At 35.1% G+C, this 27,569-nt stretch overlaps 2 protein-coding genes and 2 long non-coding RNA genes across 19 annotated transcripts; 2 read left to right on the top strand and 2 right to left on the bottom strand.

Annotated features, from left to right (window-relative positions):
* Positions 1–216: 216 nt before the first annotated feature.
* Positions 217–3,016, bottom strand: LOC124176490. The gene is made up of 2 exons (XR_006869392.1): positions 2,912–3,016; positions 217–1,224 (listed from the first exon to the last, which is right to left on the bottom strand). It is a non-coding gene; the product is annotated as an uncharacterized LOC124176490 (long non-coding RNA).
* Positions 1,209–15,772, top strand: LOC124176480 (ATP-binding cassette sub-family C member 5-like). Of its 8 annotated transcripts, none has more exons than XM_046557835.1 (25): positions 1,209–1,337; positions 3,418–3,691; positions 4,508–4,648; positions 4,832–4,990; positions 5,327–5,474; positions 5,571–5,804; positions 5,887–6,060; positions 6,342–6,489; positions 7,007–7,155; positions 7,434–7,544; positions 9,838–9,948; positions 10,578–10,723; positions 10,852–11,313; positions 11,402–11,528; positions 11,611–11,765; positions 11,852–11,982; positions 12,103–12,284; positions 12,363–12,642; positions 12,847–13,000; positions 13,084–13,212; positions 13,371–13,647; positions 13,787–13,952; positions 14,398–14,581; positions 14,849–15,041; positions 15,129–15,772. In XM_046557835.1, exons 2-25 carry the CDS (start codon positions 3,618–3,620, stop codon positions 15,387–15,389), a joined length of 4,296 nt encoding a protein of 1,431 aa, XP_046413791.1. In that variant the 5' UTR covers positions 1,209–1,337; positions 3,418–3,617; the 3' UTR covers positions 15,390–15,772. The 8 variants fall into 8 exon arrangements, with proteins under 8 accessions (XP_046413791.1, XP_046413797.1, XP_046413790.1 ...); XM_046557841.1 differs by lacking the exon at positions 1,209–1,337 and adding an exon at positions 3,149–3,215 and having other exon boundaries at positions 12,570–12,642; XM_046557834.1 differs by lacking the exon at positions 1,209–1,337 and adding an exon at positions 3,149–3,215.
* On the bottom strand, positions 7,516–16,104 carry LOC124176489. 6 transcript variants are annotated; one of them, XR_006869391.1, is made up of 6 exons: positions 15,117–15,185; positions 13,745–13,937; positions 13,325–13,591; positions 12,680–12,785; positions 11,896–11,990; positions 7,516–7,888 (listed from the first exon to the last, which is right to left on the bottom strand). It is a non-coding gene; the product is annotated as an uncharacterized LOC124176489 (long non-coding RNA). The 6 variants fall into 6 exon arrangements; XR_006869390.1 differs by lacking the exon at positions 7,516–7,888 and adding an exon at positions 11,010–11,100; XR_006869388.1 differs by lacking the exons at positions 7,516–7,888; positions 15,117–15,185 and adding an exon at positions 15,942–16,104 and having other exon boundaries at positions 11,863–11,990.
* Positions 15,815–27,548, top strand: LOC124176477 (sodium leak channel non-selective protein). Of its 4 annotated transcripts, none has more exons than XM_046557831.1 (31): positions 15,815–16,248; positions 16,750–16,794; positions 17,202–17,335; positions 17,410–17,607; positions 18,107–18,330; positions 18,514–18,788; positions 18,873–19,120; positions 19,284–19,505; positions 19,661–19,828; positions 19,895–20,086; positions 20,171–20,308; positions 20,395–20,601; positions 20,685–20,881; positions 21,000–21,122; positions 21,206–21,379; positions 21,484–21,663; positions 21,771–22,023; positions 22,087–22,254; positions 22,357–22,565; positions 22,694–22,814; positions 22,894–23,027; positions 23,118–23,283; positions 23,364–23,558; positions 23,641–23,858; positions 24,024–24,247; positions 24,366–24,502; positions 24,677–24,813; positions 24,889–25,045; positions 25,128–25,250; positions 25,530–25,704; positions 25,775–27,548. In XM_046557831.1, the coding sequence occupies exons 3-31, from the start codon at positions 17,231–17,233 to the stop codon at positions 25,951–25,953; spliced, it is 5,247 nt and encodes a 1,748-aa protein (XP_046413787.1). In that variant the 5' UTR covers positions 15,815–16,248; positions 16,750–16,794; positions 17,202–17,230; the 3' UTR covers positions 25,954–27,548. The 4 variants fall into 4 exon arrangements, with proteins under 4 accessions (XP_046413787.1, XP_046413788.1, XP_046413786.1 ...); XM_046557833.1 differs by having other exon boundaries at positions 16,031–16,248; positions 16,754–16,794; XM_046557832.1 differs by lacking the exon at positions 16,750–16,794 and having other exon boundaries at positions 17,410–17,595.
* Positions 27,549–27,569: the final 21 nt, after the last annotated feature.

Genomic DNA, 27,569 nt, shown 5'->3' with positions numbered 1-27,569 from the left:
CTAACTAATTTGAATACAAACCTAACAGGTGTGATAATTGCAATTAGAGTTGAATTATGCGCAAATTCCATCCATCTTGACTACACGTTTAAGTTCGAATCACTCGAAAAGTCAAGGTACATCTTTCGAATACAAACGTTGCAAAGAAAAAATATTTCTGTATTTGGTAATGCATCGAAACAATTATTGACTGGTTTCTAAATTTTCTTAATTTTCTTTGTTTGATTTCGAGCATAACAGTTTGATAATTTCGAGTTTTTAAAATCGTATAAAAGGTTTCGATCACAACTCATTGAAGTATGGATCAGTTAAAACAAGATTAAGAAGGTCAAGCACCAGAAATTGGACGACCATTAACTTCATAAAAATTCTCAATAAATAGGTATTAATTAATTTTTCACGTTAGCGTGTTGTTCACAATAATGAATTTTCCACGCAAGATGAGTGACATGAAAAAATAAAATTTTGCAAAATTTATAATAACTCAATTTGTTCACTCACTTTGGATTATAAACAAAAAAACAGTCCACCACTTTCAGAATGTACAGATTTTCATTACGTAATGTAACAGGAGACGCAATGTGAATTCAGGTAAGTTTCGTAAAACGGAAAATTTATCATTGGTAGACAAGAATTTTTTGTACATAGCCTGTAAAGCACTCTCTCAAAGTAGAATTAGTAACCCACCGGAAAATCTTCCAGCAATCAGATTCTTTTGTTTAGTGGTTATTCGAGCTTTTAAATAAATACTCTTGCTTTGGTAAATAATCATAAGATTATCATATGTAAAAGGGCTGATAAATAACTACAGCGATATCGTTTTGCGTGCGAACTTGTATTAACGTGCGTTCTGGTACATGTCCAGCAGCTGACTGGCAATGAGACATGTCCAGAAATTACATTTTGACGTCACTGAAAATTTTTCCTCCTGTGACGTCATCGATCGATAATCGTCGACGACGAAAATCGCTCAGCCAAATTCCTTAGTTCGGTAATAAACGCGCAGTAGAGAAGACGTACGAGAACCGCGCTCCGCAAATTTCGAGCACCGGATCCTCTACCTCCTGGATCCTGCGCTCTAGATCCTCTACTTCCTGAATTTCGACTTCCGGGACCTGCGTTTCACATTCCCTGCTTTCTAGATCCTTTATCTGCTGGATCTCGACTTTCAGAACATGATTGAAACTTAATCCTTGACTTCCACATCTCTCTGGAATCACACCACTGCCACACTGGGGTCAAACTGACCATAAACTTAACCACTTACAAGTGATAATCAAGTATGATAAAAATTAAAATGTGGCAGTCAAGAATTGATCAAACTTTCCGACCGAGATGTAAGCAGTAATGGAATTAAATAAATCCGGAAGAAAAATATTAAATTACCAAGTGGTACTTGGCGGGCCTTTTTATAAAAATACCGTGAAGAATAAATCAAGTTCTATCATTATCGTTTCATGTATGCATCATGCCTTGAACGAGACACGCCAAGTTTCACATATTAATTAAAGTTTTTTATCGGATCGATATTGGTATTGATCACATTTATAATGTATTTGACGCAAGGTTTTTAAACCATAAAGAAATATAGATAATGGCAATTTTGGATAAATAACTGCGCGTCGGGATTCAATTTTCCCATCATTTGTTTGAGCAAGAAAGCGTCTCGTGCTTTCTATTTTAATGTAGGTAGGTATGCCACAATCTGTTTGTTGATACATTTTCCAGATTAATATAAATTCAAAATTTTTTACAACCCTTACAAATTGAAAAAGGAGTACAGGCGTGTATATTTAAAATCCTGAAGTAATTCACATGCCTATAATAATTATTTTGAATACCAGCTGGATCGAATGCCAAATCTGCAATCAGAAGTTCAAAAGAAAGAATCCGATTTACGAATAAAATGTGCTAAAGAAATTATTACAAATTACTCATCATACGATTGACTTGAAAAATCTCCGAACATATATGGTTGATCCATAAAATCATGGTTTGCCATCAAAATTTGCATGTATATACGAGAAATTCAACTGTTGTGCTAAACTTGAACGATACCTGAATTCAATTTCAAGCATCGCTTATACAAGTTATTTACATATACATAGAAAACCGTGTCTCGGTTTCATCATAAGGAATTGTCAATTAACAAACAATCGATACACCGAAATTTAAATTTAAAATAGTATTTCGATACGTTCGATGTTCTATACGTTTCCAATCACATGAAAACAAACCAACTTTGCTGCACGTGAAAGTTGGGAAAAACTTTCCGACATGATTATAAGACGTTTAGATCATTCTCCCAAAAAGTGTATTTAGAGTACGTTAGAGCAAGTTTTCTCCCAGCCTTCAAACCTAAGCGAGTTTAGCTCAACCGCAACAATCAACAACCGGCCAATATCTGGTTTTATTTATCGTTCCCTTATACTCCGAATCCGCTTCCTAATCCTGGCTAGTTTACACTAAGTTCGTATAATTATGCCCGTTATTCGTAAAATCAAATTCTAAACCAACTACAGCGTGATTCTTCTAGGTTTGAATATAATTGAGCTGCTATTCGGATTACTCTAATTTTATTGTTAATAAATTGCATAACTCACCTATCGACAACAGTGCTGAAGTAAAGATTAACTACTTGCACATATTTCCGCAATGCTCTCTATGTTAGACTTACAGACCGCACAATTTGTCGCCAAGATTATTAATATTATCTCGTATAGAATGATAAATTTCTAAAATATGTAATATCACGGCTCTATTTGTCTCTTCAAAAAACGAGCAATTCACGCGCGGATCGTAAAAAAATTCCTCCTTGAAAATACACCTCAGTTTTAGAGGTGCGTCATTAATATTCAAAAAATTTGCAGGTACGTTGTGTGTACAAGGTTGATCATCGAATCATGCTTACCATAAAATTGTTTAATGGTGTTCAGTTGATCGCACCAAGCTAAAGCCATTCATGCTCAACTCCGTACATTTGTTACACATTTTTTCGTGATAAAAATAGTATCGGCGTAGATTTACGCCCCCAACACTCGCGTAACTGCACGTAAGTGATTTTTCACAACGACGCGTTGATAATTTTGCGATGAGAGCCTTCATCGCTATCTTATCGTTGATCGGGCGTCTGTCGGATACTTCCACATCTACTTACTCTATGTTCAAAGTGTTACTGATAAGTTGGACATACCTCGGTAATGCGGACAATCAAGGTAGGCGGCTTTGAAAGTGAAACAAGAATATATATGTATGTATGTATATATATATATGTGTGTGTGTGAATCAATGGTGATAAGTAAAACAATCAACAGCTGGGTGACCAGGTCAATGACAAGTGTAGTGGAAAGAATGGAATAGTCTTTATAAAATAACGGTAGTTCATTATTATCTTATCGTGATTATTTTCAAATACAGCATTACGACTACAAAGAAGCGTAAGAACAAATGCGGGACAGATAAGCCGTGTGCGGTCCATGATCCTCGATCCTCCCCTCTCCTCGATCGTTCAACCGACGTGCCTTTGTGACAGCTGCATGTTCTGCATTTACCATCGAGATCGAGCGCATAATGTGGATACTCCTTCTGACGTGAAGTTGAACTGTGATTAAAGCGAAATGGGACCTAATGGGAATCGTACGGGCGAAGAAACTGAGGGTCAAGATGCGATCGAACATCTTCAGGATCACGAGTAAGCGCCACTGCTTCAAAGTCGAATAGACGTTAATTCTTTACTGTTCTCATTGGTGGACTCATCTTTTTCCGATTCAAAGATTGAGAAAACCACGATCGAGTCCGACATTGGCCGATATTCAACATTCGATATACGATAGAGTCGATCCTGCAGAACGCAAACTTTAATAAACAGCTGAATTTTTAATTAATTCAATGTATAGTTTCATCTTCCTTTATATAAAGTTTTCACAGATTAATAACTTGTCGTTCAATATAGTTGATTAGAAAGCGTTTTGCACTGCGTACAAATAATCATTTTCGTTGAGTAGAATCCCATTTTTTCAGATGCACTCGAGTGAAAGCGACAATAAGTGAACACCTCATACTCATAAAATATGCATACGTAGCACAGGTTTCATCACACCTACAATGTTATTAAGAAATAATCGCGCGACTCCTGCCCGAAACAAGTTAATCCAATAAATTACATTCGGTCTTTAGAGATAACACAAAAATATCGGTATAACGCAATAATAATTCTTTAAACTGCTGTGGAGAAAATTACGTCCCAGTATGAACAATCGTATTTAGAATTATGTATTGAGTGGTAATGGAATTTTATGTAAAAAGACGAAGTTATTATCAATTTTTGAGTGTCGTAGTGTTTGGTAAAAATAATCCCCAAAGAAATGTTAACCGGTCGAAAACTCAAGTCAGATATGAGCCTGAAAAGTAGATCTGAGTAATTATTCTTACAACGTCTGTATATATTCTACCGTATAAGTCATATTAACAGCTTCAAAATAATTCATTTAATTGTTCCTTTGAATAGATCCAAGAATACTGAGATCGTGGAGAAAAATCTCAACCTGCAATCGATTGATCAGCATCTTTTCAAACATGTATCGGGAAGAGGACTTGTACGATATAAAAATGCCGCAAAAAATTTGATACCGATACGCAGGAAGAAAAAGTAATGGTTAAATGTTTCCTAAGTCATAAAACATTATTTTTAGCATACCACAAATTACATATTTTTATGTAACTAATTATAGAATATTATAGAATCAATTCGTACTTATATGTATATTTTTTTATCCTACATTTGTTTTTGTAATCTCTATCTAATTCAATATTTCTCATTTTAATATTTCAGAGGAGAGAAAGTAAGATCGATAGATAGCGCCGGACTCTTTTCAATCATAAGTTATTCGTGGGTTTCGAAATTGATGTACAAGGCATATAGCAAAGGAATAAGTATAAACGAACTACCCGATGTATCTCCTTATGACACTTGCACTCACAACACAGAACGGTACTATTCTACAAGTTATTCATAATATTTTTTATTAACTGTGAATAAAAACGAAAATCGAAACGATTAAAAGGAAATTGCAGCGAAATAATTATTGTGAATTCCGCTCTCATTGGCGTTATTTTGTCTTATCTGAGATAAGATTAATTTTACATGAACAATCTGTTCGTATTTTCTACTTTGAAAAGATCAGTTCTTATGAAAATATACTTTGTCCGATAAATTAAAGAATAACGAAACATATCTTTAGAAATAAATCCGAGCTTTTCGCAATAAATTACTCCTAATAGTCGTGGGTTAACCGATCAATTTTGATAATTGAACACTTTCAATCAGATTGGAACTACTGTGGAATCAGGAATTGACCAAAATGGGTCCGGAGAAGGTTTCCTTAGGGAGAGTGGCCTGGCAATTTTGTCGAACAAGAATTTTGTTCTTCAGTATCGTGTACACCGGTAGTCTCATTTGCGGTTTTGCCACCTCTGTGAGTTCGCAATTTACAACGGTTTACTAATAGCAAGTAATACCGACGAAACGAGGGACTAATTCTTTAAACGTATAACACAATCTTAATTTCCAGACCTTGTTTATGCGAAAACTTATTGAATATGTACAATCAGAGAGGAGATCATACACGGAAGGTCTGAAATGGGCGTTCTTGTTAACCGCGATTGAATTCTCACGCGCATTACTTCTTCACTGGGCATGGGGACTGAGTTACAGAACAGCTTTGAGACTGAGATCCGCGTGTTGTGCATTATTATTCAAAAAAATTATTCGACTCAACTACTTGGGAGATAAAAGTATCGGACAGGTGATACGTGGTTGAATATAGTAATATCCCTACCTTTTTACACAGATTTATATTAGAAATGGCATATAATTGATTCCCACAGGTAATCAACATGTTCTCGAATGATTCCCAGAGAATATATGACGCCATCGTCTTCGGTCCAATGATTATTGCAGGTCCGATAACCACTGTGTGGGGAGTGTGCTACATTCTGTGGGTACTTAGTCCGATGGCGCTCCTTGGAATGATTACATTCCTCTTATTTTACCCTGTTCAGGTGGGATGTGATTAAAATTTCTCTTTTTACGTGGCGGCAGAAAAGCTTAGTGAAAATTAAACTCAATGAAACTCTATTTCTGTAAAAAGAAAAAAGATTTGAGTAGATAGAAGGCCTTGTTATTTTCTACACAAGGTCTTGGAAGGAAATTCTATTTTCAGTACTAGTAGCATAGTGTTTGAATGATCTTTAAAAAATATCACAGACAAATAATCACTTGGAAGTCTAGTATCTTGAAGCTTGCGGTAAAACTGATTAATGTAGATCTTTACTGTTTGCAGTATGCGATATCTTATTACACTGGATATCTTCGATCTAAGTCAATGAACATTTCGGACTTCAGAGTAAGACTGACGAATGAGATACTGGAGTGCATAAAATTGATCAAAATGTATGCTTGGGAAAAACGTTTCAGCCAGGATCTCTTAGGTACTTTCATTTGAATAATTCAACAAGGTGACACAATGTCCGCAGTAACAAGCTGAGTAAACACTGATTAAGTAAATTGATCAGATTTTTTAAGTTATACGGCAGATCACTAATTATTTGAGTATGGATCTGACGGCAGATTCTGCAGTACAAGATCTGTTGAAGGACTTCAATAAATATTCGGCATTCTTTCGAGTAGATAGCATAGAATGAAGAACCTTGCGTATCACTGCAATAAATCGGCTCACAGGTGTGGCTGCAGAAATTGTGCAGATCGGTGCAAAATTACGTATTAGAATCTTCATAAGATCTGCTAGCAAACGGCAACTTGAAAATAATTTCGCTGTATTAGATGCAAAGTATCCATTGACGATTCGCTGGAGAAATTTTTACTCGGCGCCTTGATAATATTAATGTCTATACGCACTGAAACAGCTAGATATTAGATATTCCTACATTTTTTAAATAATTTACTAATTTTATCACAGCTGTAATTTTTCTTTTTTAATGTTTCCAGATGTAAGAAAAAAGGAACAGACACTGCTTCTGAAGACGGCTTGTTTACAGTGTTTAAGCATTTGTACGGTTCCGACTATACCAGTCATTTCTGCAATCATAAGTTTTCTTGCACACATTGCTGCTGGAAATAATATAACAGCAGCTCAGGTATGTATAAAGCGTTTCCACTCTAATGCGCATATTAAGCCTCCATTCGTTTGTAATCCGAATGGCAAGGTACATACGTCCGAATTTTTCCGCCACGAAAAGAAACATTTATTATTGGACGTTAATTTAACGAATTCAAATTGATTTGCGTCTCTGTACAATCGGCGCACTTGCAAATCATCGATTTGAAAAAAAAAAAATTTCGGCAAACGTCTGTAAATTCAGAGTAAAATTGTAACATCGATGATTGATAATAAATAATTAAATGTGCGTTACAGGCATTCCCACTCTCCACATTTTTTGGAACTCAAATAAGACAAGCCTTGATGCGTCTTAGGGATGCGTCACAGACCATTGTTGAAAGTATGGTTGCCTTTCGCAGAATCAAGGTTTTCTAGAATGCTATCTTCTTGCGTTTATATTTCATTTCGCTTCTGTTTCATAAACACCCAAACAAGTTTAATTTGGCACCCCTAATTGCGGTATAATAGAATTTACTTTATGCAAATGTTACCCTTCTAAGTCTTTTACAGCACATTAAAGTCAATCGCTAATTTAGTGTTACTGATACGCTAATTTCCATACACTTATTCACACAGTCGGAAGCTTATAAAAACACTGCATCTGGTTGCACAACTTAATGCTTTAATAGTCCGGTACCAATAATTTAAAAAATCTATTGTTCTTATGCTCAAGTTTCTCCCTGATTACATACATCCAGCAGCGGTGCGATCTGAAGCAGAAAATGCGACACATGTTTATTGCTCACACTTCTTCTTACCGTGCCCACGGTTGTCTTTGAGTCGAATTATTTGAAAATGAGATTTGGAAGGGTAAAAGTAGGTCATTAAATTTTTCATTAGTGTAGTGTAATTTACAAGGATCCCTAGGTCGACCCCTCCGATTTTTATCTGGTTCATATACCGGGATTTCGGTACGCATCCACGTAATGTTCCGGTATTCTGTAGTCCGTTGGAAACTAAGAGACACGTATTTTTTGTATCTGCTCTTAAGCGATTCATAGGGTTGAAAACAACCCCCAAATATGGGTGCCTAACGGAGTGGCTTCTTGAAGCGATTGATTTATTTGAATAAAATCAACGCTGAAATGTTTCTATCGATGAACGAAACATTTCAGCGTTCCATTCATTGAAATGAAATATAGATGTATATCAATATGTGTATAGAGCTTTTGTTGGTAACGTCTTTCAAAATACGTCCGTTCTGAACTGCTTGGCAAAATACGTCTGTTTTTACAAGACCCGTCGACATATAAATTAGATCAAAATCGGAATTAGATCAAATGCTAGTGGTACCTAGATGGTCATTCATTGATTATTAAACGATGCAATGGGCTTCTTACAATTAGCTACACTCTATTACCCCTTTCTCATGTAAAAACGTTTGCCTCTTGCTTTGCGTAGTAGTTCTGAATTGTTTAAACAACTAATATAGTTACAACTAATATATTCATGATAATGTAGTCGATTAATTAATATGGTTATAACTAATCGTTATAGCTAATATAGTTATTCAACGTAGTGCATGATCATTAGCCTTTTAACGGTGAGGCTGGTCGATATATCGCAGTCAGGTTTGGGAGTTCAAATAAGAAATTCATTGAATTTATTTATAAATTTCATGTCTAATAAAAGGTCGATTTTGAGGTAAAATTCCCCACCGTTAAAAGATTAAGTGGGGGCTTACTCTGCAAGTGTAGAATCTTATATAAGAAGTAATAACCATAGAAATTTATCATTTTGTTTTTAACACCGTTGTACCAACCAAATAAAGTACATTATAGTCAGAGAAAAAAAATATTAGGTGTGTGCGATTTTTTAAGTTTGAGGAAACACCATAAATCAAGATCAACAAATATCTTATACACTTGATTTCTAGAATTGTGCAATTGTACAAACACCAAATTTCAGACGAAAATACTCAAAATTGTAGAAATTATTCACTTTGAACGGATGAAAACAGTGCAAAATTATATACGTATATAAACAAGTTAAATAAGCAAAGAAACGATGATGGAATACGTTTTTAGTTTTCTCTTTATTACGAACAGTAGCAATAGGAATGGAAAAAATTATACATCCATCTATGCATAGATCTATTTCATACACAGGTGGAACACTAATTTTTAGTGTGGCCCTAGTGTGTAAAATCGAGCATTTCAGTTTTGCGCATGCGCCAGCATCGTTTTACCACACTGTTCGGAAACGGCACTTTACGCACACTGCACAGTAATCGAAAATGAACTTGCCGAGCAGGTGTTGAAAAAAAATATTTCATCACGGTTTTCTCGTAAATTTAATTTTCTCAATTTATTTTTGAAACATTTCAATCTTTCAAAGTGAATAACATTTCCAATTTTCAGTATTTTTTGCTGATGTTTAGTTTATAAATTCAGTATATACCACTCTCGGATTTTCGATATCTCACTTTCCTCAAAGTTTTAGTGGCCAGAATCAAATTAAATTTTTTTTGGGCTTCCGCGTTTGTTATTTCGTTGATCTAACAGTATTCAGAAAAAAAATGGCAAGCTTCTAAAGCCATTACTTCTAACAGGTTCAATTGCAGCATGAGCGTTCACTCAATCATTGTCTCACGCACTGCTTCTAATGTTTCACGACATGAAATGGTTACTCATGTGTAGAAATTCAACAATTTTTCCAGGTATTTCCTTACATAACTCTTCTCGATTCGCGGCTTCGTTCATCGTTGACCACATTTGAATACGGAGTAGAATGTGTAATCACGACTGGCATTTCATTCAACAGAATAAAGGTCCATATTTTAGACTAATTTTCTAAAAAATTTGTATGGCTACACATAGAAATGTGTTGATCGGAAAAGCAACACAACCGAGTCTCATAAAGATTCCAATGGGTTTTCAATTTGCCAGTCAGAACATATGTAGGTTCGCACAATTCAATTCTGTAACTGACTGGCAGTACAAATTTTTTCACGCTTCACTCGTATGTATCAAACATTTTGACATATTTCGTGTTCGCAGATCTGCCAGCTGAAGTACAGTGATCAATGTGTTTGTTCGTACTCTTCAATTTCTCACAGTATTAATAACTTCATTCGCTTACTACTTCAACGATTTTCAAAAACATTTTGGAATATTTACTGCCTATGTGCTTGGTTGTTTGCTTGGCTTATAGCATAACAATGTTAGATTAACCTGACGTAGAAATCATTTAGCACTACGTAGTTCAAAATTCGTAGGGACTTACGTTAGCTATTAGCTCTTCGATTCTTTTGTGCTGCATGAATTCATTTTAGTAGAAAATTCTTAATCACCCATAAACGAGCATGAGTAGTCTACGTTTTACTAAAACTCTGAATGTTTGTCTATTGAGCGTAAGAAAAATGACGTTATTTGATAATTTCATAACATTGTTATCTAGAGTGTATTACTTTTGGAAGATGGTAGCATCTTGATTTCAAAGCCTATCCTAAAATCTCAGGCAGTTGCTATCAACCATGGAACATTTGCCTGTAACGCTTTCGACGCCGAAAGAGAAAGACGATCTCATGTGGCAGAAAAGGAACGGTAAGTCATCCGATTAAATGTTTATTATAAATATTATACAGGACGCAGGACTGTCACTCCATATACTGCCAATGTGTTCCTCGTGAAAATCTGTACTTATTTTCAAAATAAATTATTTCTTAATGCAGGCAGAATGACCTCAAGGATTCAAGAGATAAAAGTGAGAATGAGAAACTGAGTACGCTCTTGCATGATGCTAGGTACATTGACGTGTTGTTTGACATAACATTCGAAGCTACAAAAGGCAAATTAGTTGGTATCTGTGGGCACGTCGGTAGTGGAAAGTCTAGCCTCTTGCTCGCTGCTCTAGGACAACTTCGAGTAGTAGAAGGCCAGGTGATGAGGGACGGCTCATGCGCCTATGTAAGTCAGCAAGCCTGGATTATAAATGCCACATTGCAAGAAAATATATTATTTGGAGCCCAGTTTGACCACAGTAGATACTTCAAGGCTATTTATGCATCAAACTTGAGTCAAGACATTGCTGAAATGCCCGGTGGGGATCAAACCGAAATCGGAGAGAAAGGAGTGAATTTATCTGGTGGTCAAAAACAGAGAGTTGCTCTGGCTAGAGCACTTTATGCCGATCGGTAATGATGGGTAGACATTTCGATTTTGAATCATTTCTGTGCTGCGACTGAAATTATCAATTGATTGACAAGAATCCACTTTCGACAGAGACATTTATTTTTTGGACGATCCGCTAAGTGCTGTTGACACACGTGTAGGAGCCCATATTTTTCATAAATTGATACGTGGGGCTTTGAAAGGAAAAACCGTACTCTTTGTTACACACCAAGTTCAGGTGAGTTTCTGATCAGATTGCACACGGTACTTGAACTTTTATCAATTGTTCCTTTTCAAACACATTTCCCAATTCCTTCAAGTACTTGAATCATTGCGACGACATCTACATGATGCATGATGGCAGAATTATAGAACATGGCACACATGATGAGTTAATGAAACTGGGTAATGAATATGCTCTGATGGTTACAGCTATCTCAGCTAATGATGAAACTGATTTTGCTATGTCAATGGAGTAAGTTGTCAATTGGTATACATGCTTCTTTTTAAACTAGAGTAGCAACTGTATTCTTAGATTCTCAAGCAATTGCTTTCTTTTAGTGAAAAGATTGGGCCCAACTTACAATCAGTTGACAACAGCTTACCCGATAAGGAGAATGAAGTTAGTTCTCCGGGCACCGACACCAACACCGATACTGCCACAGAAAATGATGAGATATTGGGTACTCCAGGTGAATACCTAAAATCATTTCTTCGATCAGTAAATTTATCATTCAAATCAGTCGTCGTCTAATATTTAATTACTCTGTCACCATGTATTTCGTTCATTTAATATTCATTCAAAAATTTAGTGCTAACTATTGCTGAGGATCTTCAGAAAGGAACTATAAAAGTAGATACGTATCACTCATACATTATGGCAGCTGGTGGATATTTTTTCAGTTGCATAGTAATTCTAACATTCGCGATATCTGTTGGAAGCTCTGCTTTTAGTTCTTGGTGGCTCGCTTTGTGGATAAAAGCTGGCAACGGTGTAAGTATTATTTGTTTGTTATGCGTACAGATACTAGACAAGTATGGTTTTAACTTAAGTTCGACATTTATTCCCTAGCTAAATACAACAGCCATGCACTATAATGCAACAACAGAGTTAAACAATATAAATGACAATCCAGACTTTTGGTATTATCAAGCAGTCTATGGTAGTACAATAGGACTGATGCTATTCACAAGTTTACTGCGTAGTTTAGTATTAACAAGAGCAACATTAAAAGCTTCCACAACATTACACAACGATTTGTTTCAAAAAATAATTCAGTGTCCGATGAGATTTTTTGATACAACCCCAACTGGACGAATACAACACTTATTCAGCAGAGACATGGACGAAGGTTTGCTACTGTTTTCATATGTCATCAGGTACTTTACCTACTCGAAAGATGAATTTTCAATGTCAATAAATTTCATATGTCCATCAATTCTTTCAACTTTCTTTCACTCGTGATTTCTTTATGCGTGAAGTCGTAGAAGTTTCCTGAAAATTCATCTATTATATCCTTTCGAATATATATGTAATAAAATGCTTTCATTTTCAGTTGATAACAGGCTTCCGATTAGCTTAACAAGTCTTATGCAAAATTTATTTGTAATATTTTTTGCTATACTGGTCATATGCTTGGTGCTGCCATGGTTCATTTTGCCTGTATGTATTTTGGCTATAGTCTACTACTTCGTCAGCAAAGTATTCCGGTGAGAATAATTTTGTGTCAAATTGCATTACGTCTGCAATCACTTAATACAGGGTATGAGAAGTTTTTTTGAAATTTATTTAGAGTAGCAGCTAGAGATCTGAAACGCATGGAAAACAAGTCACGTGCGCCAATTATCAGTTACGTTACAGCCACAGTTCAAGGACTTAGTACAATACACGCCTTTGAAAAAGAAACTGAATTTCTGACAAAGTAAGAACACTGTGGAACCTTTATCTTATAGACTTCCGAAATATATAAATGATAATCTTAGCATCATTTTCAGTTTCTATATCCTTAACAATAAGTGCTGTTTATCACTTACATCACTCGAGCTCGGGACGTCAATATATGATTTTTGTTCTCTACAGGTTCAATTGCATGTTTGATGAAAATAGCCAGTGTATGTTCATGTGTTCGATAGCCATGAGGTGGCTTGCAGTGAGAGTCGACTGTTTATCAGCAACAGTAATAGCAATAACTGCATTCTTGGTAATAGCTTTACAAGGCGAACTTCCACCAGCCTTAGCTGGTCTTGCTCTTTCATATGCAGCACACATCTCGGGTGTATTTCAATACACTATAAGATTAGCTTCAGAAACAGAAGTTAAATTCATCAGTGTTGAAAGAATAAATCACTATCTCAGAGTAAGTATTTCATACTTAAGTATAGAGATCAGATATGTTATAACATCCAGTGTTAATCGAAAAGGTTTTGGCGAGTACTTTAACGCAAGCTTCGAACCTTATTACCCATTAGTTTATATCCAATTGCATACTTTCGTAGACATTAGTAGGCGAGGGTAACATCAGTCAACGAATCCTTCAGCCACCATCAGGTTGGCCAGTGGCAGCAAGTATAAAATTCCAAAATGTAAGCATGGCGTACGGAGAAGAGGCTCCCATTATCCTGAAGAATGTTTCGTTCAATGTTGATGCTGGAGAAAAGATTGGTAAGTTCTGAAATTTATTTTGATACTTGCCTTTGTGACGAATTTTTTCAAAACCCTTAAAAGAAAGCTAACAGGTGTTTATGAATAACATTTGAAGAAGTATATAAGTACTTTCGATTTAAAGTAATGTTTGAAACTGTATGCTAATGTACGAAATCTAGATTTCGATACTAATTACCATGCTCCGAACATTGAATAACGACACACATCACGCGAATAGCACGCTTTAGAAGTGAGTTGCAACTTTTGAGACCTTCTTGCTACTTGTAATAATTTTCATTGCAAAATTGAATGTGTGGAACATTGTTTTGGGGGTGTAAATCAATTTTAATAGATGTTATGCATGAGGGGAGATTTACCTATTTGTCGGAACAAAGTCAATTTATGAGCTCAAACCCAATCTGTAAGTAATTATTTTTAAAAATTTGCCACTTTGGAATTATAGGCATTGTCGGGAGGACAGGATCAGGGAAGAGTTCCCTTACAGCAGCCTTATTCAGGCTAGTCGAGTTGACGGAGGGAAAAATAGAAATAGACAATGTTGATATATCAGAAATAAACCTCGGTCAGTTAAGAACAAAACTTTCGATCATCCCACAGGACCCAATACTGTTTAACGGAAGTATAAGGTATGTGTCCTTTGCGATTCAAAATACATGCAACTCGTTGTTGTGTAGTAAAGCACACAGAAAAAGAGAGCATCATACATGTATACCGCGAGTATTATAGGCAAACATTTAGACATCAGTTCTCAGCTATCTCTCTCAGTTTGTAAATAAGGTACGAGTGCGTGTTCCATTATTATGAGAGTGCAGGGCTTGGAACATTGTACTAATGTTTACGTCAACGAAACCTACTCAACTTGCTTCTATGATGCACTGGACTTAAACTTTCAGATCGAATCTGGATCCATTCAAACGTTACACAGATTCAGAAATATGGCGAGCGCTTGAAAAAACCAAACTGAAGAATAGAGTACAATCGATAAATGGTCATCTTGACGCATCTGTTGGGTATGGAGGAGACAATTTAAGCGTGGGTGAAAGGCAGCTGCTTTGTTTATCAAGAGCATTGCTCAGGGAGTCTAAGGTTTGTTGCTTAACTGGATATACAAGAAAATTCAACATCTTTGTGCATTTTTGCACTTTAAAACTGAAGATATACCATTTATTTTAGATACTTGTTATGGATGAAGCAACTGCCGCTGTAGATCCAGAAACTGAGATTGCTGTTCAGACTACAATTCAACAGGAGTTTTCTTTCTGCACAATACTGATCATAGCACACAGGCTACAAACTGTTTTGTTCCTTGACCGAGTCCTCGTTATGAACAGTGGCAAAATATTAGAATTTGATAAGCCGTATAATCTTCTTAAAGACCCAAATTCCGAATTTTCTAAAATGATAGCAGGTGCTAATACAGTAGAAAACAAATGAAGAGCTATTTTTTTTTGCAATAGCTTATGGCAGTATTAGACACAATTACATCCACATACAGCATAAATTTCCAAGTTATGTCTAGTAATCGAATTGTATCTGAATCCGTTGAAACATGCTTGAAATGAGAACAAACTTCAGCCACCAAAGATTCAAGAATTACTACTCTATTTACCACTCATGGCAGGGAAATATATTCTCAGTTGCATAACTATTTACAAATGTTGTACAATTAGTATTATAGAAATGAACAATTGAGCAGAAATACTACGATAAAAAAATACGTGTTCAAAATGATTTAATCATTTTCAACGATTCCAGCATTACCGGTTTAGTAATTTCTAATTGTATTTTATTGTTTTATTTTATCCTTAAATAAATAAGTTAAGATAAATCAAAGTTTCTTAATTTTTTCATACTAAATTCCATATTTGTGTCTTCTTTTATTGTTTCCGTATTTGGTCTATTTTTTTCATATCTGTAAGTATTATATGTTATGTTTCAAGTATGTAAATGAAACAAATCAATATAACAGTTACTGTAGCTACGTACAATCAAGTTCATATTACAATTCGTCACCTAATGTTGCATGTCTCAACAAATTTCTTCAGTAAAAAGAAATCGCGTATAAACTGCAACTTAGCGTTTCTAATATTGATTTTCAAATTGGTGCTGACTGCTCATGCCCAGCATCCCAGCTGGCTGTACCTGCCCTACAAAATGATCACCATGCCACTACCTTGTTATTATTAAAATGTTTATTAATCGTTGAGTTTTGTTGTTATTTTATACAAAATGTAGTTTATACGAATTGCCGTGAAGGCAGAGTTTATTGGTTGACCAAATTGTTACAAGAACGGTAAGACTTTGATTATATTGAACGAGTTGTGAAAGAACAAATGCATTCTTATACCCCATAATTATCTTTTTATACCCAAAACTGTGTACAATTTTTTAATATTCACAATTTGTTCACTTCCTTCTATCTTGGTAAAAAAACTACAATTATTTCAAATCTACTGAAATTACTAACTGTCACTTTCATCACTTAACGAGACTCAACTAATGATCTTGATCAACAGTTGCACCCAGTTCGAAATGATTTATTGAACTGTATTTGAGCTTTATTAAAATATTCTATATAATCATATTGCAAAAACTAGTAAAAACCCTCCTTAACAAGATCAACTTATCTCTCGTTTACCGTATAAGAAGCATATTGACCATTCAATTTCATTGAAAAATGTTTCATATCTACACATCTTATACTATCAAACTCGTTCTAAATGTGTAGATTAAGCAGAGCTAGATATTAGAAAGAAATATGTCAGACCGCTTATGTTTTCAAAATAATTTTCAGCTAGTGTTTTGACAATACATAATAGCGGTGAAATTAGAACGTCACGTGAGTATGGGAGTTAAATCATTGTGTTTGAAAGCTGGATGCTAATATGCTTGTGTATGTGTCTATTTAAGTTTTACCTTAATAATATATGTCGACACACATTCATTCATCATTAGATTACAAACTGATCGATACTCCATTTGAGAAATAATTCTGACTGTACCTGAATGTCGTTATTTTAACTAATAGTTAAATTCCAAATCATTCTTCAACCTATTGGCCATAGATCAATCATCATTTTTTATGTGATTAAGTGTCCACTAGTAAAGTGTCAAGTATCAGAGACTGATTGTCTGATCTACTAACATCCATGCACCTAATAATAAATGGGCAGAGTGTTGAATGTTGTTTATCAAGTTATGGTGGCGTCGTAATGCATCCAAATAATTTAAACATTTGTTTTTTAGGCTTCACCATTGCGAATATAATACCTATTATGATGTTGGGGAGGAAGCAGAGCCTCAAAGGAGAGCCTGTTCTGGCAGATTACGGTCCAGAAGAGTGTCTGAACGAAAGTGCAGATATCGAATGGGTCAACAAAGTGAGAACAATATATGAGAAAGTATAAAAGAATGATGGAATTAAAGTGACAATGTTTCTTATTTTGCTTTGTAGCTATGGGTTCGCAGGCTGATGAGGCTTTGCGCTCTAGTATCGCTAGCCTCTGTCTGCCTTAACACACCAAAAACTTTCGAGAGGGTACCTCCACTGCAGTATGTCACCTTTGTGTGCGATTTGGTTGTCACATTTCTATTCACTGCCGAGATGATTGCCAAGATGCACATTCGTGGCATACTGAAGGTCAGAACAACTGTGAGAACTATTTTTATTACTAATATGTGTCGTTTTGTGCTTCCCTGTTGTTGATAAAAAAAAGTTATTAAATATATCTTATGCACTAATTCGTAAAAAAACCTCGTTATGTTCAGCCAAGCAATATAGTTATGCTGCCAGCTTTTAGCCTTGAAATAGCTTAATAATGAAAGTCAATCTCCACGATATATGTTAAATTATCAAAAACTATAAAACCCTGCAATTTTCTTTATTGTTCAAAAATATGTTAAAAGATTTACTTTCGTTGGCTAAGTGACAACACAATTTCAATAGAATGCATCGCTTGTAATGTTTGAATGATTATTGATCTGAAAAGTAGTTCTAACAAAGTATTGATGCTGGTAAAAAAGTATGTACTGCATATTTGTCAGAGCTATACCTCGAAATAAATAACTTCAGTTAGCATTAGAAAACTTGGTGATTTCAGACGTTCCATAGTTGCAATAGCAGAACATGTTCTCAATCTAGTTCATTTCAGGGTGAAGTGCCTTACTTGAAAGATCATTGGTGCCAGTTCGATGCGAGTATGGTATTCTTTTTATGGCTCTCTGTCATCCTGCAAATGTTTGAGATGCTAGGTCTTGTCTTGCGATTCAGTTATGCATCCATCTTGAGAGCACCGAGGCCGCTGATTATGATTCGCTTTCTTCGTGTCTTCCTCAAGTTCTCTATGCCAAAATCAAGAATAAATCAAATTTTCAAGTAAGAACGTATTATAGATACAATCATGTAATTATAACATATCACTATAGTTTCATGTGAGAATGTAGTGGAGTTCAATGACTTAGATTTTCTAGTACAGAGAAAATAACATACCGATAAATATATAGATTTTTGATACTTTGTCACATGTGATATACTTATACATGGAATATTCGTTTTCAGACGATCAAGCCAACAAATTTACAATGTAACGTTGTTCTTCCTTTTCTTTATGTCTCTTTACGGATTACTGGGAGTGCAATTTTTTGGGGAGCTAAAAAATCACTGTGTTCTGAACACAACAGACTCAAATCATATTACGATAAATAGCTTAGCAATTCCAGACACTTTTTGTTCTACGGATCCAGAATCTGGGTATCAGTGTCCTGAGGGTATGAAGTGTATGAAATTAGAACTATCCAGGTATATTATGGGTTTCAATGGATTTGACGAGTTCGGTGAGTGTGAAATAAAAGTATGCATTTATCAAAATTAACAAGTCACTATCAAAAATTAGGTATGATCGAATCTGCTTATTTTAGCGACTAGTATTTTCACCGTCTATCAAGCGGCGTCTCAAGAAGGATGGGTTTTCATCATGTACCGAGCTATTGATAGTCTGCCAGGTTGGAGAGCAGCCTTCTACTTCAGCACTATGATCTTTTTCCTAGCATGGCTTGTGAAAAACGTTTTCATAGCCGTAATAACTGAAACGTTCAATGAAATTCGGGTCCAATTTCAACAAATGTGGGGTGTCAGAGGACATATTAGTGGGAGTTCTGCATCGCAGGTGAATTTAAAACTAACACTTTCTCTAGCATGAAGTTGTTTTATCCAAAATTCGTATACCCAGTCAATGTAATGCATTTTTCAACCATTTTAACTGTGGAATAGAGGGTTTGTTTTCATTTTTTTCGATTCAGTCTCAACAGATTAGTTCAATGCAATTTCAGATTTTAACCGGTGACGACAATGGCTGGAAACTTATAACTTTGGATGACAATAAACACGCTGGTTTAGCATCACCATTTTGTCATGCAGTACTGCGATCCCCGCAATTCCGTATGGTTGTAATGTGTGCTATTCTGGCGAACGGCATTACCACTGCAACGATGAACTTTAAGCATGATGAAAGACCAAGACATACTTACTATGACAACTATTATTATGCAGAAGTCAGTAACTTCTTATTTTCAAGACAGCTTTAAAATATTACTCAAAACAAATTAATACCAGCAATCAAAAAGTTTTGAAAAATCAACATATGTCACAATTTTATTCTGTATATTAGTTCTATCAGTACGTGTATACGTGAAATTTATTACTGCAGATTGTTTTTACGATATTTTTGGACCTCGAAACTCTGTTCAAAATCTGGTGTCTGGGATTCCGAGGTTATTACCGGCATTCAATTCATAAATTTGAATTGCTATTAGCAATTGGGACTACTTTCCACGTTATACCACTTTTTTACTTATCTGGATTCACGTATTTTCAGGTAAAAACCATTCTACTTCCCAAGTTTTAACTTGACCAAATGTTACGACACGTGTGACATTTTCAGGTGCTACGTGTATTCAGACTTATTAAGGCTTCCCCAATGCTGGAAGACTTTGTCTACAAGATATTTGGCCCTGGTAAAAAACTCGGTAGTCTAATCATCTTCACTATGTGCCTGCTAGTCATATCATCCAGTATTTCGATGCAGTTGTTTTGTTATCTATGCGATTTCACGAAATTTGAGAGTTTTCCCGAGGTGAGGTAACTTTGGACTACTACAACATTGATTTCCACAAAAAAAACTATAGAAACTGTAATAGTATCTATACTTTATTTACAGGCGTTTATGTCCATGTTCCAAATTTTGACACAAGAGGCTTGGGTCGAAGTTATGGATGAAACAATGCTACGCACTCATGAAACAATGGCTCCATTTGTTGCAGTATATTTTATTCTGTACCACTTGTTTGTCACGCTGGTAATAATGACCATCTGATTAACTTTCATTCGTTACTAATTTTATGTACAGGGTAAAAAGTTTCTTCACTAAAAACCTTTTTTCAGATAGTCTTGAGTTTATTCGTCGCAGTCATTTTGGATAATTTAGAACTAGACGAAGACATAAAGAAACTGAAACAGTTGAAATTTAGAGAACAAAGTGCTGAGATAAAGGAAACACTTCCATTCAGATTGCGGATATTTGAAAGATTTCCAGATAGTCCACAAATGACTTGTTTGCACAAAGTGCCATCAGATTTCAATCTTCCAAAGGTATATACGTCTCTGCAATGGGACTGACATATAAGATTGAAAAACTCAAGGAATTAAAAAATTATTATTATTGCATTTATTAGGTAAGAGAAAGTTTTATGAGGCAGTTTATATTTGAAGTGGAAGATGATGAAAACGAAGGGGTCAAGAAAGTAAATGAAACATTTGATTCCAAAATGGTATACCGCAAGCAGAGGCCTGTCAAGATATTGAATAACCCACCAAAAGTGAGAAATATCGTAACAAATTTACGAAAAGCTGCAATCACCTACATCATTAAGTAAGAGTCTACAAAATTTATAAACTACTTTGCAAATTTGAATTAAACAAGACATCTTATTTCATTTGCATAGAACATTAGACAGAATTTTTCAAACAAATCTTGATTTGTTTCACAGTGATTCTAATAATCAAAGATTGATGTTGGGGGATTCAGCAATGATTCCAGTACCAGGAAAAACTCTACTTAAACCACAAGGCACCGTCAGCAGCGCAAAACAGTTACGAATAGATCAAAAAAAGTGAGTCATTCAAGACTTTTCAAAAAAAAAATTATTACTCTGTGGCACAGTGAAACAGTAGTTAGGTCACGTTTTTGATACAGGTCGATTCGAAGAAGTGTTCGAAGCGGATCAATAAAGTTAAAACAAACCTATGAACACCTAATGGAAAACGGCGATATTGGAGCAATAAATAGAGTCAGTTCGTCCAGAAGCAGGCCGCACGACTTAGATATCAAATTGTTACAGGCCAAAAGACAACAAGCGGAAATGCGGAGGTACGATATCCAGCTAATTGCAAAGTTCTCATACCTCTCTGGTCATCTTATATCCTAGTACTTACATCTCCATAAGTTTATACATTTTCATAAAATTTTCCAAGAAATCAACGTGAGGATGACTTGAGAGAGAACCACCCTTTTTTTGATACTCCATTGTTTGCTGTGCCACGTGAGAGCAAATTCAGGAAAATATGTCAGCTGCTTGTTTACGCTAGATATGATGCACGCTTGAAAGACCCACTAACTGGAAAAGAAAGAAAAGTGCAATATAAAAGCCTGCAGTAAGTAGATGCGAAAACGTTGATTAAATTTTTTTGAACATTAACGACTTCAATTCAAAATATAGAATCGTGACTCCCACTACTTAAGCATGTGTTTTTATTTACAGTAACTTTCTGGGCCTTGTAACGTACCTAGATTGGGTAATGATATGCGCAACAACATTGTCTTGCTTATCCATGATGTTTGAGACACCTAAGTATAGAGTGATGGAAGTTCCAGCCCTTCAAATAGCAGAATATGGCTTTGTAATATTTATGAGCTTTGAACTAGCATTAAAAATACTTGCTGATGGTCTTTTTTTCACTCCAAAAGCTTATATCAAGGACGTAGCTTCTGTATTGGACGTGTTTATATACGTGGTAAGCTTGTACATAATATTCATTATCGTATTCCATTGTACAAAAAGTATTCTTCCTCCACAGGTGAGCTTGGTCTTTCTTTGCTGGATGCCAAAAAGTGTTCCTCCTAATTCTGGTGCGCAACTACTGATGATATTGCGCTGTGTTCGGCCTTTGAGAATATTCACATTAGTTCCCCATATGAGAAAAGTTGTGTATGAGTTGTGCAGAGGCTTCAAAGAAATTTTACTGGTTAGTAGCTTATGAAATAATTTTTTTAAGAAATGTGGTCAGCGTTCCAGTCATCTTTAAACAGTAATTATATGCACATAAAAACACAAAATCTACTTCAAGGTATCTACGTTGCTGATCTTACTAATGTTTGTCTTCGCAAGCTATGGTGTGCAATTATATGGCGGTCGATTAGCTCGCTGCAATGATCCAACAATTTTGAGAAGAGAGGATTGTGTTGGTGTTTTCATGAGAAGAGTTTTTGTAACTAAAATGAAACTGCAGCCAGGAGATAACGAAAGCTATCCTTCTATACTGGTTCCTCGAGTTTGGTGAGCTCCAATTTCCAATCAAACTTTACACGTAGTCTATTTGGCTATTTCACTCCAAGACTCATTTGACTGAAGCAAAGGCCACAATTCTACATTTTTCTACTCAATTCAAAACTTATTACTTCCAGGGCGAATCCAAGGAGATTTAATTTTGATAATATTGGCGATGCCATGCTTGCGCTCTTTGAAGTACTCTCATTCAAAGGCTGGCTAGACGTTCGTGACGTTTTGATAAAAGCACTTGGACCAGTGAGTATCGTTCCTCTTACTCAAGTTGTTCATTCACATTTCAACAACGTTACAGTATTTCAATTCTATCATGTTTCAGGTTCATGCCATTTACATACACATATATATATTTCTTGGATGCATGATTGGACTGACTTTATTTGTCGGCGTTGTCATCGCTAATTACTCTGAGAACAAGGGTACAGCGTTATTGACTGTTGATCAAAGACGTTGGTAAGGATTTGCAGAGAAATATCAGTTACTGCAAATGTTCAATTTCATACAATATTGAATAACTGTGTTGAAATAATTGTACTACATTAGGTGTGACTTGAAGAAAAGATTGAAAATCGCTCAGCCACTGCATCTCCCTCCTAGGCCTGATGGAAAGAAGTTCCGGGCATTCATTTATGACATTACACAAAATATTTATTTCAAGAGGTTTATTGCTGTAATGGTGCTTATAAACAGCGGATTACTCTGTGTTTCTGTAAGTGTAACAATTTAGAATTGTTTTGGTTTTTGGTGAAGACGCATCAGTTTATCCAGAATCAAATGCTTAATTTTTAGTGGAGAAGTGAAGAGGAACACACAGAACCGTTAGCGACAGTGTCAACGATACTTACATTGGTATTTCTAGTCGAAGTTGTAATGAAAAATATAGCATTTACTCCCCGTGGTTATTGGCAATCTAGACGAAACAGATACGACCTGTTGGTCACGGTTGTCGGAGTGATTTGGATAATTATTCACTGGATGATCAAAGTAAGGAAATCAGGCGAAATAGAATTTGAACGTTTCACAGCTATTGTATCCTCATTGACATACGAATGAATTTCAATTTTAGAATGATTTGTCGTACTTCATCGGATTTATGGTCGTGATATTAAGATTTTTTACGATCACTGGAAAGCACACTACATTAAAAATGCTGATGTTGACCGTTGGTGTGTCAGTCTGCAAAAGCTTCTTCATCATATTCGGCATGTTTCTGCTTGTATTTTTTTATGCTCTCGCAGGAACTATTATTTTTGGAACAGTTAAGTACGGCGAAGGAATTGGAAGGTCAGTGCAGGCATTGTTACCTCGAAGTTACGGAGGATAGGAATAAAATTTTCTAAAGTGAAATCAAGAAGTATTCCTCCTACTTCCTCAGTGAAACGTATCCGATTCTCTTCTTTTTTGATACAATGAGGAGGCAGTATCCAATTGACCATAAATGATTTTCAGACGTGCCAATTTCGAATCTCCTGTAACCGGTGTTGCAATGCTGTTTCGAATAGTAACAGGAGAAGATTGGAATAAAATTATGCATGATTGCATGATTCAACCACCATATTGTACACCAGCTGCGAATTATTGGGAAACCGACTGTGGAAATTTTCATGCCTCGCTCATTTACTTTTGCACATTCTATGTGATAATAACGTATATTGTTCTGAACTTACTAGTGGGTATGTAGATATTATTATATTTTATTCTAAAGTCATTTTACCTTCACTGTTCTGTAAGTCCAAAATTGAAAAAGTTCAAATTATTTAAATTTACCCACTAAATCTCAATTACTTTTAGCTATCATCATGGAAAACTTCTCACTCTTCTATTCAAATGAAGAAGATGCATTACTGTCCTATGCAGACATCAGAAATTTCCAAAATACATGGAATGTTGTAGACATCCATCAAAGAGGTGTTATTCCAGTTAGGAGGGTACACAATGATCAATGTTCCTTTATCCAATACTGATTGTACTAATTTTCAACGAAATTGCAAGAACCATTCCATCAGTTCAGAATTCATGCACAGCACACTTAAAGATATTTCGTCCTTACAAAGTTGCGATTGTCAATTGAAAGATCTCTCTGATTATAATATTCATTTCAGGTTAAATTTATTTTACGATTGTTAAAAGGAAGATTGGAAACTGACCCACAGAAGGATAGGCTCTTGTTCAAGTACATGTGCTATGAATTAGAGAGGTTGCACAATGGAGAAGATGTAACGTTCCACGATGTGATAAAGTAGGCTCTGACTTATACAACGATTTATCGATACATATAAATTATTTACAAATAATTAATTATTTCTATTATCAGTATGCTGTCATACCGGTCAGTCGATATCAGAAAGGCTCTTCAATTGGAGGAACTTTTGGCACGTGAGGAATTTGAGTATATAATAGAAGAGGAAGTTGCAAAGCAAACGATACGAACCTGGTTGGAAGGATGTTTGAAAAAAATAAGAGCAGTTGGGGTAAATACGACTTGATTATAAATAACGAAACAAATATGATTTGCAGATTACGAGCAAATTGGAAAATGATAATTCGTTTCAGAAACAACAGAACAGTTTGCTTGCTGGTTTAAGGGCCACCAATGATGCACTAATGTCACTACAGGATCATGTTGAAGAAAAAAAAGAGAATACCGTGGATAGAGATGATGAGGCTGAATCGAAGGTTCGGACAATATTCAGTACAGTTCTAAATTACAGTAGAGAATTATTAGAGTCTAAAGATGAGGAGTTATTTTGGACTTTGATGAACATCCCCATTTTTCTCTGATTTGCCTCACTGTGGGTAAATCTGTACTCTTAGTGCAAGTACCATTTATTATAATAATCGAGAATAGAATGGAATCATGTGGGAGAAAATTTCACTTCGACAATATGAACTCAAATAGCATTTAGCTGTACTTACATAAAGTGGCAAAAACAAACTGACATCACTTTTTTTTAGGATGGTGACGGACTTAGGCATAGGAGTAAAAAACCAGTAGTACTTCCAAGGTCTGATAGTATTGGCAGTGGTTCTGGACGGAAATATCTTGCCCCAATGTTATCTGATCCTGCGACTGTAAGAACTGATAAAGATAAGATTGCTGCAGCGAAAAAACGAAACAATAGACCACCGTGTAAGTAGACTATAAAAATGAAAGTTTTGCTGAAAAGTGTGAATTCCGTATAACATTTCCGATATTTCAGCTGTGGCAAAAAATAATTTGCCACATGTCACTGAAGGACTTGAGCAAAATCGACAACCAAAAGATGTACAAAACAACAAAGCTATGATGCCTAAGGTATCAAGCATAATGGTAGAAGTACGAGACTGGTGGCATGAACAAGTCGCATACAGTACGCAGTCAAGCGACGAAGAATACTGACAGTTCATTGCATTATTCATCTTGCACTTACAAATTTCATTTATTTCAAAGACTCCAAAATGTTCTTTAACAGATAGTAGGCTTTATGCGGACATTTTTTAGTTCTGGAAATTGTTGAAAATCTCAACTATTGTCTGACTTTCAACTAATTAGAGAAGTAAATTCACTGGTGAGGGTGAGTGATAGCTAATTGATGCAGATTCATAAGAATACTGATAAATGAAAGTTGTTCAACATAACAAGTAAGCGTCGATTACATTGAGATAATCCAAAAATTGAATTAATAATTTACTCCAGTACAGATAAATCTCACTTTAGAATTGACACATGTATAATTAAATATAATATTAATAATAATTAGGTAAACAATTTTATACGAAACGTTAGTAATAAAATAAAATAATAGGTCAGTGAAAAGATAAGATTGAAAGGGCAACTGTTAGTACAATGAGCAAAGGATACGATTCGAAGAAGTTATTAAGCGATGGAAACGATCCGGCTCCTATTACGAGTTTAAGGCATTATCATGTGTTACTTAATACGTTGATTAGATATTATTGATGTTATTGTTGATAGTCGATTGGATACGAATTTGTAAGCAAATTAATTATCGTTTAAAAAAAAAGTCCTACCCATCTATACCCTTCATGTAGGAATATAGCTAAGGCACAGTTATTCCGTTAGGAATATTTTATTCCAACAGGCAATCGATTCCCCAGGAAAATGGGGAAGTAATCAAAGTTTCCTGGAGCTTTGACTTTTTTCCAAGCTTGTAATTAAACCCAGATTACCAGAGCACATGAAAATTAGATTTGAACCTAGCAGAAGTATCTACCAAACTTTTAGTATCACTTTGAAAACTCAAAGCATTTTTATGTTTAATGATAGTAGTATTATTTGAGCCTCTGTTATTCCTACTTGATCGCACACCTTCATTTACTACATTGGAACGAATTATCATTTCATGTTTTGAAAACAGGGAACTTTGATTGTGTTTCATCAATTTCGATATAATTGCCTGTTGAGATCATGCTACCTGATACAGAAGGGGCTAAACATATTTCAATTCGTACCGGGTAGTTAATCAAGGTTAATGAATAAAACAAAATCAGTAAAACGATGTAAACATTACATATACGTGATAATCTGGTAAATAAATCAAATGGTTTGGATATGAATAAACTTTGGGAAAAGTCTTGTGTAACAGAAAGAAGTTTCGGAATGCAATGGGGGTAGAAAATACATAATTAGATAATATTGGATTAGTGCATATTATAAAAATATTCATATAATAGCTAAAAACGATTGTATGAGCTTGAAATTCAATGAGATACAGTAAGAGTATTGTATCCCTACACTATAGGTTAATTTTATATAAATATATACATATATATATATGTGTGTGTGTATATATATATATATATGTATATAATATACATACGTAAATTAAAAAATATATTTACATGAAAATGGAATATGTAGAGATTTAAAGTATGTTCATGTTATTGTGATAAATGTTGATCATTGTTGCCTAGTTTATGTGCCAATGTGTTGTATTATGAAATTATACATAGAGCTGATCAATGTTACTGTAATTTCCAATCCCTTTTTTTTAC

Source organism: Neodiprion fabricii, chromosome 2 (genome assembly GCF_021155785.1).
Source record: "Neodiprion fabricii isolate iyNeoFabr1 chromosome 2, iyNeoFabr1.1, whole genome shotgun sequence".
In the NCBI taxonomy this organism is placed as follows: domain Eukaryota; kingdom Metazoa; phylum Arthropoda; class Insecta; order Hymenoptera; family Diprionidae; genus Neodiprion; species Neodiprion fabricii.
This window is presented reverse-complemented; position numbering and strand designations above follow the sequence as displayed.

Excerpts from the sequence above, each read along its gene's own strand:
- LOC124176477 (XM_046557830.1), top strand. The coding sequence starts at position 17,231 with ATGATGTTGGGGAGGAAGCAGAGCCTCAAAGGAGAGCCTGTTCTGGCA. Across the intron at positions 19,121-19,283 it reads GTGGGAGTTCTGCATCGCAG|ATTTTAACCGGTGACGACAA; the intron begins GTGAATTTAAAA and ends ATGCAATTTCAG. Across the intron at positions 25,251-25,529 it reads ATGATGAGGCTGAATCGAAG|GATGGTGACGGACTTAGGCA; the intron begins GTTCGGACAATA and ends ACTTTTTTTTAG.
- LOC124176480 (XM_046557835.1), top strand. The coding sequence starts at position 3,618 with ATGGGACCTAATGGGAATCGTACGGGCGAAGAAACTGAGGGTCAAGAT. Across the intron at positions 6,061-6,341 it reads TCTTATTTTACCCTGTTCAG|TATGCGATATCTTATTACAC; the intron begins GTGGGATGTGAT and ends TACTGTTTGCAG. Across the intron at positions 14,582-14,848 it reads CTGTTTAACGGAAGTATAAG|ATCGAATCTGGATCCATTCA; the intron begins GTATGTGTCCTT and ends TTAAACTTTCAG.